The sequence below is a fragment of the Carcharodon carcharias genome, chromosome 2 (genome assembly GCF_017639515.1).
Source record: "Carcharodon carcharias isolate sCarCar2 chromosome 2, sCarCar2.pri, whole genome shotgun sequence".
In the NCBI taxonomy this organism is placed as follows: domain Eukaryota; kingdom Metazoa; phylum Chordata; class Chondrichthyes; order Lamniformes; family Lamnidae; genus Carcharodon; species Carcharodon carcharias.
The window spans coordinates 10,891,414-10,908,887 of record NC_054468.1 but is presented as its reverse complement, the minus strand read 5'-3'; the positions used below and the strand labels follow the sequence as shown (position 1 = coordinate 10,908,887).

General features: G+C 45.4%; 1 protein-coding gene across 1 annotated transcript in view; it reads right to left on the bottom strand.

Moving 5' to 3' along the window:
- Positions 1 to 1,558: 1,558 nt before the first annotated feature.
- Positions 1,559 to 17,474, bottom strand: part of LOC121273751 (zonadhesin-like) — a 112,343-nt gene continuing 96,427 nt past the window's right edge. Inside the window, exon 23 of the mRNA XM_041180915.1 lies at positions 1,559 to 1,944. Within this exon, the coding sequence (XP_041036849.1) occupies positions 1,559 to 1,944 (386 nt within the window). The remainder of the gene's footprint in view (positions 1,945 to 17,474) is intronic.

The following is a 17,474-nucleotide window of genomic DNA, read 5'->3' as shown; positions in this document are numbered from 1 at the left end:
TATGGCCATGAGAGAAGCATTCACCTCACAACCTTTCAGACTGCTCGGACCTGAGAATCTCCCCAGCACTTCACACTGTTCTCCAAAGATGGTGAGTGAAGATAATCATAGTGACAAGTTAAGGACCCAGTACAGATCCCCGGGGTGAACACCACTAGTCAATTGGAATACATAGCCATTATCCTTCCATTCTCTCACTGCCTCCAGATGGATCTCAAGATCTGCACCAGTAAAGCCCTGGGTTCCAGCCTACTGCCTTTCCTGCCCCGTTAGTATTACAACTGACTGTCACCACAGTAATGGCCCCACTGTGTATCTGCATCCCTGCACTTAGTCTGTCCCTCCAGCATGTGCAAGCCATGCACCCCCACCAAAATCTCAATATGCTGCTCAACCAGCTCTCAATGAGCTCTTTAACAATCTTACTTACACTCATTAGTAGATCAGGCAGGGTTCCAGGGCTGGACCCCCAGCCAGCGCCCTGACAAAATCCATTGACGGCAGGAATGCTGGCCAGTGCCAGTATTTTCATCTCCCGCTCAGCTCCGTTCGGTACTCCAGAGGGACCTAAAAGTCCTGCCCCTTGTCTCTGGGTAGGAGGTTGTTGCTTTAAATCCCAGTCCAGAGACTTGAGTACATCATCAAGGCTGGCATTCCCAGTGCAGTATTGAGGGAGTACTGCGCTGTTGGAGGTGCTGTTTTTCAGATAAGATTTTAAACTAAGGTCCCATCTGATCCCTCTGATCCCATAGTATCATTTTGAAGAAGAGTAGAGAAGCCCTCCGTGGTAGTTTGGCCAATATTTATCCCTTAATCAACTGCCGATCAGCTGTTTCAATGATGGTTGTGGAACTTGCAAATTGGCTGCTGCATTTCCTACATTATTAACACCAACTGCAATTCAAAAGGCTATGGGGTGCTCTAAGGCTAAAAAGGGCACATATTTCTTCATCTGCTGAACATTTCATCCAAAGGAGGGCATCTCCAACAATACAACATTCCCTCGGTGTTGCACTGAATGACATGCTCAGTTCCTGTAGTGGGGCTTAAACCCATAACTCTTTGACACAGAGGCAAGAATGCTACCCACTGAACAGAAGGAAACACTCTATACTGGGAAGGAGTATTTGATTGTAGAGTATTTGCGTTTCTTACCCCAAAGTGAAGAAACATAGGAAAAGAAAAACGTAATTAAAATATTGTGCTAGGACACTTATAATTCAACTTTCTGTTCGATTGGTTAGAAATAACTTCATTAACAAAGGAAAAAATGCTCCAAATTAAAAGACCCAAAGATTGGAAATACTAGCAGGCCGAGCAGCAGCTGCACTGCAATGCAAGTCAATCATTCTGCATTTAAAGTCTAAGAGTTTTATTATTGGTAGAGTCCAGTTGATATATAATTTTTGTGTGCAAGCAGATAAGAATAATTTTATGTATGCTCTATTGCAAGCAACTGGTAACGTCATTGGAGGTTACCAGGAGAGAGGACTGGCTGCCATTAGACAGGCAGCTATATCTTTAATAGGCTAAAGGCACTGGTTTGCACGCTTTTTGTCTACGTGTCGAAAACTATGCGTGAATGTTTGCAGACGTTACTGCAGTTCCCAGGTCTCCTCTCTCCAGGGGCGTATCCTTGTAAGTTTATCGTCCATTCTGCCCTGCTGAACTTGTGAGGGTCATAGTTGCAGCACAGGTGGCTCAGGATCTCTTGCTCATCAGGCTCCAGGTAGCGTATCCGCCTCCTCTTGCAATGGGCGTAGGATTTCTTGTGCCTCTTGTACCCCGTGGTGCAAGGGAGGGGCTCCCGTGAGCAGGTGGGCCGTGCATGTGGCATGCAGCAGCTGGGACCTCCCTTCTCGCTTTTCAGTTTCTGCAGCAGCAAGGTCCACAAATGTTTGAACTCATTGATGATTTGGTGGTGGATGCTGTCACAATTGTAGTCTTGCGAAGAAGGACCATAGAAAGAAGAAAAACAGATCAGTAATCAACTACCCGGTACACATTGCAAGCTCCTCGATACACCTGCCTTTCCCTTCAACACACTGAGCACCAATTTTTATTACCTTGTCCCTGAATTTGTGTGATACTAACACGGTCAGTCCCCCATCAGTGGGTATCTTGCTAGACCACTTTACAGGGTTTGTTTAAATCTCCCCGTGACTTTGCTCACTCCCTCCCTCCATCATCTCATACAGCCCTGCAGTGTTCCGGGATCTCTGCATTCCTCCAACTCTGGCCTCTTGCCCGTCCCCAACTTTCATTACTCTCTCACTGGTGGCTATGTCTTCAGCTGCCTGGGCCCTAAGCTCCCGAATTCCCTCCCTATCCCAGTATCACAGTATCGTCACAGTGCAGAAGGAAGCCATTCAGCCCATTGAGTCTGCACTGGCTCTCTGAAAGAGCCTTCCACCTAGTCCCACCACCCCCCTGCCTTATCCCCGTAACCTTGCACATTCTCTCTATTCAGGGAGCAATCCAATTCCCTTTTGAATACCTCGATCGAACCTGCCTCCACCACCCCTTCAGGAAGTTTGTTCCTGGCACCAACCACCCTCTGGGTGAAAATTTTTTTTCCTGACATGACATTTACTTTTAAACCTCTCTCTCCTCCTTTAAGACACTCCTTAAAACCTACACCTTTCACCTTGGGATGTTCACTAAATAAAAGGCACCATACATAAATGGAACTTCTTGTTGTCATATTACCTGTGGACTGGAGTCACATATATTAACTGTAGACTGGAGTCACATATATGCCAGATCAGCTAGGGCTCAGCAGGTTCACTTTCCAGAGAACTGTTCATGTGTAGTCAGGTTTTTATAACAATTGGATATTTATAAAGTCCAGTGTTAGACTGGGATCAGTGGATAGCCCACTCACCTCAGAGTCAGAAAGATGTGAGTTCTAGTTCCAGTCCCAAGGTTTGAGTCTATAATATAAGCCGACATTCCCAGTACATTACTGAGGGAGTGCTGCACTGTCAGAGGCCATCTTTTGAATGGGATGCCCTCTCACGCCACTGTTTGGAAGCAGAGCTGGGGAGTTCTCCTTGGTGCCCTGACCAATATTTATCCCTCAACCAACATCACAAAACCAGATAAAGTAGTCATTAGTGCATTTTTGCTTGTGGAAGCTTGCTATGCATCATTTTTGGCTGCATCGTTTTCCTACATTACAACAGTGACTGCACTGCCAAAATAGAGCACTTTGGAACACCCTAACATTGTGAAAAGCACCATATATATGCAAGTTCTTTCTATTAATATTCTACAAAAGAAATGGACAACTGACAAAAGGAACTGAAAGCAACCTTTGAAACTGGATAGAATGGAGTGGTTAGTCAATATATAAATTGGAACCAAACAAGGATATCTATATATATACACAAAGATAAGAAGATGATGGACAGGAGAAAATCTACTAGTCCACCTAGCGTGACCCGAGCAGTTGTGAAATGCTGTCCATCACTGACATTCCTCATGACCTAGGAGGCAGGAAGTTCTGCTGAGAGAGATGAAAACCCAGTTAAAAACCCCAGGCTAATTAGTGAAAATAAAACCTGGGTACATTACTCCCCGGCCACCTTAGCTGATCGGATTTCATTCAGGAGATCACATTGGTCTGGATTTACATTAGGGGATATTTACCTCTTGTACAAGGTGATCTCCCCCCCAACAAATCAGAAACAGAAACTCACAAATCAGCATTTGCCAGACCAGCCATCAGGCTGCTCCACAGCTTCTCTAACCTCTGGGAAAAGGACTTCGTCCCCTCAATATCCCCCAAATCAGGAGACCAGGATGGGACATGGTAATATTGTAAATGAAATCTAATCAAGATCTTGTACAAAGGGTATGCTTTTACTTTACTTCATAGAGAATTGTCCTTGTGAATACATTTCAGGACCCTGTTTAAAAAAAAGAAAGACTTGCATTTCTATAGCACCTTTTATGTCCACTGACCATCCCAAAATGTTCCACACATAGTTTAAAAGTGAAGTCACTATTGTTATCTAGGATTCGGGGGCAGCCAATTTACACACAGCAAGCTCCAACAAACTGCAATGTGATAATGATCAGATAATCTATTTTTATGATGTTGATTGAGGGATAAATATTGACCCAGGACGCTGGGGAGAACTCTTCCGCTCATCTTCCAAATAGTGGGCAGAGTTTAATGCCTCGTTGCAGCGGGGGGGCGGGGCCATAAAATACGGTGAGCTGTTTAAATGCCCATTGACTTCAGCGGGACCGTAAAATCGTACCAGCGTAAAATTCCACCCGGTGCACGGGATCCTTTACGCCCGTCTGAGAGGGCAAACAGGAACTGGGTTAATATCTCGTCCAAAAGGCAGTGCCTCCAACTGTGCAGCACTCTCTCAGTACTGCTGCCCGTTGTGTCAGCCCTGATTTTTGCACTCTAATCTCTGGGGTGGAACTTGAACCCGGAAGCAAGTGAGCTGGCACACATGATTCATTTCAATGGTTTCTTCACAGCATTATCCAGTTTTATATGTGGGCAGCAGGTTAAAAATCTGCCCCTTATTATCTAAGTTTAGAGTTGCCGCTATAAGTGTATGAGAAATAGAAACCGAAGTAGGACTTAAGGCCCCTTGAGACTACTCCACCATTCAGTAACATCGTGGCTGATCTCCTACCTCAACTTCAATTTCCCATTCGATCCCCATGATCCCTTGATTCCTTTCGTGCTAAGGAATCTATTGATCTCCAACTCAATGACTGAGCCTCCACAGCCCTCTGAGGTAGAGAATTCTAAAGATTCACAACCCTCTGGGTGAAGAAATTTCTCCTCATCTCAGCTCTATATGCCTGATTACTTTTCCTGAGACTGTGCTCCATGGACAAGGGAAACAGTCTCAGCTTCAACCCTGTCAAGCCCTCATTTCAATGAGATCACTTCACATTCCTCTAAACTCCAGAGACTCAGCTATGTTAATCTTGGCTTGCCTCCCACCTTGCATCCTCTGTAAATTTCAGCCCATCCAAAACTCTGCTGCCTGTGTCCTAATTCACAGCAAGTCCTGTTCACCCATCACCCACTAGGCTCCCTGCTGGCTCCCTGTATTGCAACGCCTGGATTTTAAAATGCATCCTTGTCTTCTCACATGTTGGTGCAGACTCGATGGGCCGAAGGGCCTCTTCTGCACTGTGTGATTCTGTGATTCTTCAATTCCCTCCATGACCTCACCCCTCCATACCTCTGTAACATCTTCCAGCCACACAACCTTCTGAGATCTCTGAGTTCCTCCAAGTCTGTCACCCACCACTGGTGACAGTGCTCCCCCTCTATAATTATTATCCACTTTATGGCTGGGATCTTTCAGTCCTGCTGAAGGGCAGTGGAATTTTGGCTAGCCTGCCGCATCCCCCAGGACAGAGCCGGCAAATCCTGGCTTATTATATCAGGGCTCAGTCATATAGTTCATATTTCGGATCCATGCAGAGATGACACTAGTTCCTATGTGTATAACAAATTTATTCACAGCGCTTTAAAATATCTACTCCATGTTACAGCTGTAGCTTCCAGCTCTTTCTACAGCTTTGTTTACTTTCCTGAGTCCAGAACCAGGCTTAACCAATCAAGCATGGTGAGCATCAATAGTAAACAAACTCACAATCAAAATTCAGAATAATTGAACGTGACAGGCTCCAAGTCGAGATACTTACAGTTACAATACATTTGGTAGTGGTGGTAAGAAAAATTCAGTAATCTCCTGAAAATCTGTGCAAACAAGAGCAGATTGAGAGTTAGTTTTCCTTTATCAACTGCAGAGGAAACTCAAATGGGGGCATTTTAACTTTGCATGATGGTGTAAGCCCAGTGATAATTAATGTAGTTACCTGATATGCATCAACCCTGATTTCTCTCTCCCTTAAGTGTCATATACCAGTCAAAAAATTTGATATTTCCATCTTAAACCATTGGCAGAAGTTAAATTTACCCCCAACCAGTTTATTTAAGAAGTCGCAGGGGTGAAGTGGGTGTTGGACGTTACGTAAAATGGGGCTCTTGATTCTGTAGCACCTGTTCAGTGCCACTGCCAATATCGCTGTCCATCCAGGCCTCCAGCGCTGACCCCCTGAACCCCCCATGCTCAAGGACATTTGCTGATAGGTGGGAATGTGATAATAGGTGAGGGAGGTAAAGAATATTTTGGGCTGGCATGTGTAGCCACATTGAAATGAGTCTCCTGAAGAGGTTAGTGTGACCTCGGAAAACTGACCCTCAAGTCTCTGTACCTTAGGATTTGGGTGGTAGCTGCCTTTAGTTTCCCCATCTAGTTAACTTTAATAGATGTCAGATCCAGTGTTTACACTTGAAGGGAAGCCCTAAACTAGGGGTCATAAATATAAGAAGGTCACCAGTAAATCCAATAGACAATTCAGGAGAAACCTCTTTACCCAGAGAATGGTGAAAATGTGGAACTTACTCCCACAGGGAGCGGCTGAGTGAATTAAACTGATGCATTTAAGCAGGAGCTAGAGATAAACACGTTAGGGAGAAAGGTTTAGAAGATATGTTGATGAGATGAGATGAAGTATAAGAGGAGCATTAGCACCAGCAGGGACCAGTCGGGCTGAATGGCCTGTTTCTGTGTTGTTGGTTCTATTTAAATTCAAGCCTAACTTTCTCACAATCTCTCACTGTGTTCTCCTGGCAGATAAGACCTGTCACCTTCAGGTGCGAGATTGAAAATGTGGTGCTGTTATTTGTTCATAAGCATGTTCTAAGAAAGAAAAACCTTGCATTTCTATAGCACCTTTCACAACCCAAGGCCATCCCAAAGGACTTTACAGCCATTGTGGTTGGCTAGGACACCCTTGGAATAGTGCTGTGGAATCTTTTTCCATGCATGTGAAAGGGCAGACAGAGCCTAGATTTAACATCTCATCCAAAGAACAGCATTTCTGGCACTTTGTCAGTAATGGCACTAGGAGCGCCAGCCTAGATTTTTGTCCTCAGGTCTCTGAAGTTTGATTTGAACCACATTCTTTGACCCAAATGGAAGTGACCGAGCTACGACTGATGCCTTGTTCTTCGGAACATTAATATCTTTGTGAGGTTGACATGTTGCCTTGTGTTTCATGGGTTGTCTCCCAGGCTGTCATGTCAGAGTGGAGCTCCTGAGCCACACACAGTGAGGTTTAACACAGAGTTGAACCTCAAGGTGAGAACCGTTGCCTCACGAGTTGAAAGGCTGGGGAAGAGAAACCCAAAGGTGGGTTGTTGTGGTGTTGTTGCCAACTTACATTTGCTTCATATATGGAGACAGATTTCTACCACAGTATTGTGGCAACTGCATTGGTGAAGATTCCCATCAGTTTGTGCTTTAAGTATGTGAGGATGTGGGACTAGCACTAACAAAAGCTGTTTTTTTTTGTCCATTGTACGCATTTCTGGATGAGAGACTTCAGTTATGATGAGAGAAATTGGGATTGTTCGCCTTAGAGCAGAGAAGGTTAAAGGAAGATTTAATAAAGGCATTCAAAATTAATTAATTCGTAAAGTAAGTTAGAGAGTAACTAGGGGACACAGTTTAAAAATAAGAGAGCTCCCTTTTAAGATGAAGAGGAAGAGAATGTTTTTCTCTCAGAGGGTCGTTAGTTTGTGGATTTCCCTTCTCCAGCGAGCAGTGGAGGCTGGGTCATTGAATATATTCAAAGTTGATAAAAACAAAAAAACTGCGGATGCTGGAAATCCAAAACAAAACAGAATTACCTGGAAAAACTCAGCAGGACTGACAGCATCGGTGGAGAAGAAAAGAGTTGACGTTTCGAATCCTCATGACCCGGGAAAACGTCGGGACACCCCGCCTCATTTCAATTTTCAGGTCAGCGGAGGCACAGCCGATTCAGCTGTGCACCCGCCGACCTGTCAATGGCCAACTGAGGCAATTGACAAAGTAATTAGGGTTATTAATGGACCTGTCCATACAACCTTAAGGTTGGTGGACAGGCCAGGAGCCCTGGCGGGCAATAGAAAAAGCATCAAACCTCATCCAGGGCAGGATGAGGTTTCATATAGGTTTGTAAATATTTGATAAAGGTTTCACTAAAAGTGAGGAACATGTCCCAACTCATGTGACAGTGTCACATGAGGGGACATGTCAGTGAAATTTTTTTTTCTATTTTTAGCATTTTTTAATGTGGAGCCGATCTCCCTGAGGCTGCACTTAGCCTCAGGGAGACGTGCGCGCTCTTTCATGAGCATGTCCGAATAGTGCACTTTCAGCTCAGGGAATCCCGCCCCCCCGCCTGCACAGGGAACGCATAGCTCTTCCTGGCGGCTGTCACGCTGGGTGGGCCTTAATTGGCCCACCTACGTAAAATGGCGGCACGCCCATGATCGGGGATGCTGATCGGAGGCGCACCTCCACGTGCCCGCTCCTGAACTCCCCCGCCAATGGGGGGAAAATTCTGCCCTATATTTCCATGTTCCTGTGTTCCTGTTCCTATCTTCCCATGTTCTTGTGTTCCTATGTTCTTGTGTTCCTATGTTCCTGTGTTCCTATGTTCTCATGTTCATGTTCCTATGTTCCCATGTTCACATGTTCCTATGTTCCTGTGTTCCTGTGTTCCAATGTTCCCATGTTCCTGTGTTCCTGAGTTCCAATATTCATCTGTTCCAGTATTCTCATGTTCTTGTGTTCCTAAGTTCCCATGTCCCTGTGTTGCTATGTGAAACTGTTTCTAGTGGCTGTCAGTAACCAGAGGACACAGATTTAAAGTTGATTGGTAGAAGGACCAGCAGCCACATTAAGAAAAGTACTTTTACAAAGTGAGTTGTTACGACCTGGAATCCATGACCTGAGAGTTTGGGTGAAGCTGGGTCAGTAATTATTCAATAATAACCTTCAGGTAGGAATTGTATAAATACTGCGCTGTAGATTTCTGTGATTTTTCTTGTAGCGAAGCAACAATTGCAGGAGAAAGAGCAGGGAGAATGGAACTAATTGGACAGCTCTTTCAAAGAGCTGGCACAGATATGATGGGCCGAATGGTCTCATTCTGTGCTGTATCCTTCTATGACAGTGTTGGTTTTCTTGCACAGTCTCAATCATGGGTGAGTGAGGAGCTAGCTCTCGAGCCTCTGATTCGGAAGATTGTGGATTCAAGTTTCACTGCAGAGACTTGAGCACAGAAACTGGGCTGAGAGAGTGTCACGAATGTGATGGTGCTATCTAAAAGGTGAAATGTTAAGTCGAGGCCCAGTGTGTCCCCTCAGGGTCAAGTAGAAGGTCATAAGACATTATTTTGAAGAGCAGGGGAGTTCCACCCAGTGTCCTGGTAAATATTTACCCCATGACTCCATCAACAGATGATCTGATCATTACTGTTTCTGGGATCTTCTGTGCTCAAGTTGGCTGCCACCATGACTGAGATTTTACAATAAAACTATCTTGAGCACTGGGCACAAAGCCAGCTCGAGTGAATCAGCTGCCTGCGGTTATACCCTGTCTATTTTTCTCCCTTATTCTCAACAGTTTCCCAAAATAATTAATAAAATATTCAAGAGATTTTCAGTAAAATAAAAAATAATGCGCTGGAAATGCACAGCAGATCAGTCAGCATCTGGGAAAAGGGGAGAGTTTACTGACGCTTTTCGTATTTATCAGAACAGAGCTGGTTAGGTTAAGAAGAGATTTCATGGCGATGTTGGGAGGACTGTTTCCAGTGGCAGGAGGGTTGGTGTAGAGGGGTGGGGAGGGGGATGTGGGGTGGCTGGATGGGCAGATGGTGGAATTTGAATTCAATAAAAATCTGGAATTAAAAGTCTAATGATGACCACCGATTGTTGTAAAAACCCATCTGGTTCACTAATGTCCTCTAGGGAAGGAAATCTGCTGTCCTTATCTGGTCTGGCCCACATGTGACTCCAGATCCACAGCAATGTCCTCTGAAATGGCCTAGTAAGACACTCAGTTGTATCAAACCACTAAAAAGTCTCGAAAAAGGAATGAAACCAGACGGACCACCTGGCATCGACCTAGGCACTGGAAACGATATCGGCAAACTCAGCACTGCGGACCCTGCAAAGCCCTCCTTACTAACATCTGAGGTCTAGTGCCAAAATTGGGAGAGCTGTCTCACAGACTAGTCAAGTGACAGCCTGACATAGTCATCCTCACCGAATCATACCTTAGAGATAATGTCCCAGCCTCCACCATCACCATCCCTGGGTATGTCCTGTCCCACTGGCAGGACAGACTCAGCAGAGGTGGTGGCACAGTGCTATACAGTTGGGAGGGAGTTGCCCTTGCAATCCTCAACATCCACTCCGGATCCCATGAGGTTTCATGGCATCAGGTCAAACATGGGCATGGAAACCTCCTGCTGATTACCACGTACCACCCTCCCTCAGCTGATGAATCAGTGCTCCTCCATGTTGAACATCACTTGGAGGAAGCATTGAGGATGGTAAGGGCACAGAATGTACTCTGGGTGGGGGACTTCAATGTCCATCACCAAGAGTGGCTCGGTAGCACAACTACTGACCAAGCTGGCCAAGTCCTAAATGACAAAGCTGCTAGACTGGGTCTGCGACAGGTGCTGAGGGAACCAACAAGAGGGAAAAACATACTTGACCTGATCCTCACCAACCTGCCTGCTGCAGATGCATCTGTCCATGACAGTATTGGTAGGAGTGACCACCACACAGTCATTGTGGAGATGAAGTTCCACCTTCACATTGAGGGATACCCTCCATCGTGTTGTGTGGCACTACCACCGTGCTAAATGGGATAGATTTCAAACAGATCTAGCAACTCAAGACTGGGCATCCATGAGGCACTGTGGGCCATCAGCAGCAGCAGAATTGTACTCGAACACAATCTGTAACCTCATGGCCCGGCATATCCGCCACTCTACCATTACTACCAAGCTAGGGGTTCAACCCTGGTTCAGTGAAGAGTGCAGGAGGGCATGTCAGGAGCAGCACCAGGCATACCTAAAAATGAGGTGTCAACCTGGAGAAGCTACAACACAGGACTACTTGCAAACAGCATAAGCAGCAAGTGATAGACAGAGGTAAGCGATCCCACAACCAATGGATCAGATCTAAGCTCTGCAGTCCTGCCACATCCAGTTGTGAATGGTGGTGGACAATTAAACAACTCACTGGAGGAGGAGGCTCCACAAATATCCCCATCCTCAATAATGGAGGAGCCCAGCACATCAGTGCAAAAGATAAGACTGAAGCATTTGCTACAACCTTCATCAGAAGTGCCGAGTGGATGATCCATCTCAGCCTCCTCCGGAGGTCCCCAGCATCACAGATGCCAGTCTTCAACCAACTCGATTCACTCCACGTGAAATCAAGAAACAGCTGAAGGCACTGGATACTGCAAAGGCTATGGGCCCTGACAATATTCCAGCAATAGTATTGAAGACTTGTGCTCCAAAACTTGCCGCTCTCCTACCCAAACTTTTCCAGTACAGCTACAACACTGGCATCTACCTGGCTATGTAGGAAGTTGTCCAGTTATGTTCTGTACACAAAAAGCAGGACAAATCCAATCTGCCCCATCAGCCTACTCTTGCTCATCAATAAAATAATGGAAGGGGTCATCAACAGTGCTATTAAATGGCACTTGCTTAGCAATAACATGCTCACTGATGCCCAGTTTGGGTTCTGCCAGAGTCACTCAGCTCCTGACCTCATTACAGCCTTGGTTCAAAAATGGACAAAAGAACTGAACCCCTGAGGTGAGGTGAGAGTGACTGCCCTTGACATGAAGGACGCATTTGACTTGAGTGTGGCATCAAGGAGCCCGAGCAAAACTGGATTCAATGGGAATCGGGGGGAAAGCTCTCCGCTGCTTGGAGTCATACCCAGCACAAAGGAAGATGGTTATGGTTGTTGGAGATCAGTCATCTCAGCTCCAGGACATCACTGCAGGAGTTCCTCAGGGTAGTGTCCTCGGCACAACCACCTTCAGCTGCTTCATCAATGACCTTCCTTCCATCATAAGGTCAGAAGTGGGGATGTTTGCTGATGATTGCACAATTTACAACATCATTCAAAACTCCTCAGATACTGAAGCAGCCATGTCCAAATGCAGCAAGACCTGGGCTGGCAAGTGACAAGTAACATTCATGCCACACAAATGTCAGGCAATGACCATCTCCAACAATAGAGAATCTAACCTTCGCCCCTTGATGTTCAATGGCATTACTATCACTGAATCCCCCACTAACAATATCCTGGGGGTTACCATTGACCAGAAACTGAACTGAACTAGCCATAAAAATACTGTGGTTACAAGGGCAGGTCAGAGACTAGGAGTCTTGCAGTGAGTAACTCACCTCCTGACTCCCCAAAGCCTGTCCACCATCTACAAGGCACAAATCAGGAGTGTGATGGAATACTCCCCACTTGCCTGGATGAGTGCAGATCTCACAACACTCAAGAAGCTTGATACCATCCAGGACAAAGCAGCCCGCTTGATTGGCACCACATCCACAAACATTCACTCCCTCCACCACCAACGCACAGTAACAGCAGTGTGTAAAAACAAAAAACTGCGGATGCTGGAAATCCAAAACAAAAACAGAATTACCTGGAAAAACTCAGCAGGTCTGGCAGCATCGGTGGAGAAGAAAAGAGTTGACGTTTCGAGTCCTCATGACCCTGCAGCAGTGTGCACCATCTACAAGATGCACTGCAGGAATTCACCAAGGCTGCTTAGACAGTACCTTCCAAACCCACGACCACTACCATCTAGAAGGACAAGGGCAGCAGATAGATGGGAACACCACCACCTAGAAGTTTCCCTCCAAGCCACTCACCATCCTGACTTGGAAATATATCGCCGTTCCTTCACTGTCACTGGGTCAAAATCCTGGAACTCCCTCCCTAACAGCACTGTGGGTGTACCTACACCACATGGACTGCAGCAGTTCAAGAAGGCAGCTCACCACAACCTTTCTTAAGGGCAACTAGGGGTGGCGTATAAATGCTGGCCCAGCCAGCAAAGCCCACACCCCATGAATGAATAAATAAATGTACAGACATAAAGTGAATGCAAAAGAACCAGGGGGAGATGGGAAGAACTACTTTTCACACAGCGAGTTGATGTGACCTGGAACGCGCTCTCTGAAAGGGCGGTGGAAGCAGATTCAGTAGTAACTTTCAAAAGCGCATTGGATAAACACAATACATGAAAGGGTAAAAAAAATGCAGGACCATGGGAATTGGAGCTGCTTCAAGAGCCGGCACAAACATAATGGGCTGAACGGCTTGCTTCCGTAATGTTTCGTTCTACCTTTCTGTGAACAGTTAAAGAGAATTAATTATAATTTGTATTCTCTCCTTACAGATGCTGTATGGCCCATCGTGTATTTCCAGTGCTGTTTGGCAAATATTCTTTGAAGGCATGAGATTATAGGGTCTGAATTCACTCATGAATGCTGAGTATTCAAAATCTTAGATCCATTTTTTTTGCTATCTTTCAGTGAGTTCCGCTGCACTTTCTCTGCACACTCAAATGTTTGGATTGCCAAGGTGATATTACACTATCAGCTGTTTCCGTACCTTAGGTAAAATATAGAAGGTCACCACAGCCAAGAAAACGCACCCAAAATAGCCAACCAGAAAGATGCAGACTTGCCGGCAGAACCCATGCTGGAAGGGTGGTGGTGGGGGGGGATCCCAGTATCTCCTAATTCTTCGAAACAAATCCGTCTTTCAGGAGGCAAAAGGAAAAGTGTATCTGAGAGGAATGAGAAAAGTGTGCATCAGGGAGGCCACTCTCCAGGTGGGTGACCCCCGGCCCCTGAGACATTGTGACGTCCACACAGCTGGACATTGTGACATCTGCAAGCTCAGGGCGCATTGTTACACCTGAAACCACGTCCATTGTGACATCTGCACAATGTGGGGGGGAAAGTATGACCCGTGCAACTTGGGACACATGGGCCCCGTGATCTTCAACTGCTCAAAACTTGGCAAGAACTGGAGGGTTACAATAACTAACACCAGTCAGTTACCCCTTCTGACCTCATTTCCCTTCCAGCTGCATCTTGATATTAACCGGCTGAAGGCATGGATACCAATGCCAGCGTGATTAAAATCGGGGAGAAGCACAAATCCAAAACGGAAGGAGCACAGAGACCTTGGGTGGTTGTGGAGCTGGTTACAGAGATGTTATAGAGAGAGGGAGGAGCAAGTCCATGGAGATGTTTGAAAACCAGCAGAATAAATTGCAAGGATATAGGGAAAGAGCAGATGAATGGGATGGAACTGATTATTCTTAAGAGGACTGCCATTGATGGGCTGAATGGCTACCTTCCGTGATGTACTGTTTCATGGTCCTATAAGGATGAGAATTTTAAAATTCAGACATAGCCAGACTGCTGACCACAGGAATACATCTCAGGCAGAGCTGAATTTCTCACCATCGGGTTACTGAGCTGGTGAAGTGAAACGCAGTTAAACAAAATGGCAATTTAAATGGAGGAGATTTGCAAGTATAATGAAGAAAGCAATCCGAATGATTGAGGGGATGGAGAGCTTAGATTATGAGAATGATTGTGGAAAATGGCCTTGTTCTCACTGGAAGAGAGGCTGAGGGATGATGTCACTGCCGTGTTTAAGATTCTAAAAGGGACTTGATGATTGTTGACCAATCCGAGTTTCTTCACCTTGTTTAGAACAGTGGACCTAACACAGGGCCTGTGCTTGAAAAATGGTAAAAATTCAATTTGTGGAATTTGTGGAAACTTGCTGCCAAAGTTTATGGTATTCGCTGGGATTAATGTGCAAATAAACCAGCAACTTGTGGTGATGAAGATACATCCAATGAGTTTTAAGTTGCCAGATACTGGATGATTTTTTTAAATTCATTCATGGAATGTGAGCATTGCTGGCAAGGTTTCCATTTATTGCCCATCCCTAACTGCCCTTGAGAAGGTGGTGGTGAGCTGCCTTCTTGAACTGTGGCGTAGGTACACCGACAGTGCTGTTAGGGAGGGAGTTCCAGGATTTTGACCCAGCGACAGTGAAGGAATGGCGATACATTTCCAAGTCAGGGTGGTGAGTGGTTTGGAGGGGAACTTGCAGGGGGTGGTTTTCCCATGTGTCTGCTGCCCTTGGCCTTCTAGATGGTAGAGGTCACAGGTTTGGAAGGTGCTGTTGAAGGAGCCTTGGTGAGTTACTGGACTGCATCTTGTAGGTGGCAAACACTGCTGTTACTGTGCATTGCTGGTAGATGGGGTGTCAATCAAGTGGGCAGCTTTGTGCTGAATAATATCCAGTGTTGTTGGAGCTTCACTCATCCAGGCAAGTGGAGAGTATTCTATTACAACTCTGAAGAAGAGTCATGTGAACTCGAAACGTTAACTCTGTTTTCTTTATCACAGATGCTGACAGACCTGCTGAGATTTTCATGCATTTTCTGTTCTTGTTTCAGGTTTCCAGCAACCACAGTATTTTGCATTTATCTTAGTATTCCATTACATTCCTGGCTTGGGCCTTGTAGATGGTGAACAGACTTTGGGGAGTTAGGAGGTGAGTTACTCGCCACAGAATTCCCAGCCTCTGACCTGCTCTTGTAGCCGCAATGTTTATATGGTTAGCCCAGTTCAGTTCCTGGTCAAAGGTATTCCCCACAATGTTCATGGGTGTTGATTCATTGATGGTAATGTCATTGAATTTCAAGGGGAGTTTCTTAGATTCTGTCATATTGGAGATAGTCTGCCTAGCACTTGTATGGCATGATTATTAGTTGCAACTTATCAGCCCAGCACTCAGTGTTGTCCAAGTCTTGCTGCATGCAGGCCAGACTGCTTCAGTACCTGAGGAGTCGTGAATGGTGCACAACATTTTGCAAACATCATCGAACATCCCCACTTCTGAATTTTTGATGGAGGGAAAGTCATTGATGAAGCAGCTGAAAATGTTTGGGTCAAGGATACTTCCCTGAGGAACTCCTGCGATGCTGTCCTGGGACTGAGATGATTGACTCCAACAACCACAACCATCTTCCTTTGTGCTAGGTATGACTCCAACCATTGGAGAGACTTCAATTTTGCTCGGACTTCTTGATGCCATTTTTGGTCAAATGCTGCCTTGATGTCAAGGGCAGTCATGCTCACCTCACCTCTGGATGTCATCACTTTTGTCCATGTTTGGATCAAGGTTGTAATGAGGTCAGAAGCCAGGCTGCCCTGGCAGAAGCCAAACTGAGCGCTAGGTTATTGCTGGGTAAGTCTTCCTTGGTAACTTAGTTGATGACACCTTCCATCAATTTGCTGATGATCAAGAGTAGACTGATGGGACAGTAATTGACTGCATTAGATTTGTCTTGATTTTTGTGTACAGGACATACCTGGGCAATTTTCCACATTGTCAGGTAGATGCCAGTGTTGTAGCTGTACTGGAACAGCTTAGTTAGTTCTGGAACACAAGTCTTCAGCAGTACATCTAGGAAGTTGTCAGGGCCCAAAGCCTTTGCAGTATCCAGTGCCTTCAGTCTTTTCTTGATAGTATAAAGGGCAGAAAGGGGCAAGAGTTTCTCAAATGTGTTTAGAAGGATTTTCTACAGGAATATATTTCCAGTCCAATGAGAAAGGAGGCGTTGCTGGATCTGGCTCTAGGGAATAAGATGGGCCAAGTAGATCAAGTGACAGTAGAGGAACAATTTAGTGGAACTTGATAATCGTCCCATAATGTTTAAGTTGGCTTTTGAAAAGGAGAAGGAGAAATCCAGAGTAAGTATAATTAACTGAGGGAAAGCTAACTTCGATGGAATAAGAATGAATCTGGCCCAGATAAATTGGAATCAATTTAAAAGATTAGTAAGCAAAACTGTAACTGAACAATGGGCTGCCCTTAAAGAAGAGATAGTTCAACTGCAGAGTACCTTCAAGATATATCCCACAAAGGCAAAAAAATCCAGAGCTCCCTGGATCATGAAAGTAATAGAGATTAGAATGAAGCAGGAGAAGTGTGATAATGACAGATTTCAGGTGGATAATACAAGTGAAAACCAGGCCAAACATTCACTTCCTCCACCACTGGTACACAGTAGCAGCAGAGTGTACCATCTACAAGATGCACTGCAGGAATTCACCAAGGCTCCTTCGACAACACCTTCCAAACCCATGACCAGTACCATCTAGAAGGACAAGGGTAGCAGGTAGATGGGAAAACCACCACCTGGAAGTTCCCCTCGAAGCTACTTACCATCCTGACTTGGAAATATATTGCTGTTACTTCACTGTCGCTGGGTCAAAATCCTGGAATTCACTTCCTAACAACACTGTGGGTGTACCTACACCACATGGACTGCAGCAGTTCAAGAAGGCAGCTCACCACCACCTTCTCAAGGACAACTAAGGATGGGCAATAAATGTTGGCTCAGCCAGTGAAGCCCACATCCTTGAATGCATTTTCTTTAAAAATCACGTTGTCTCTTACTCTTCTGAATTCCAGTGGATACAAGCTTAAC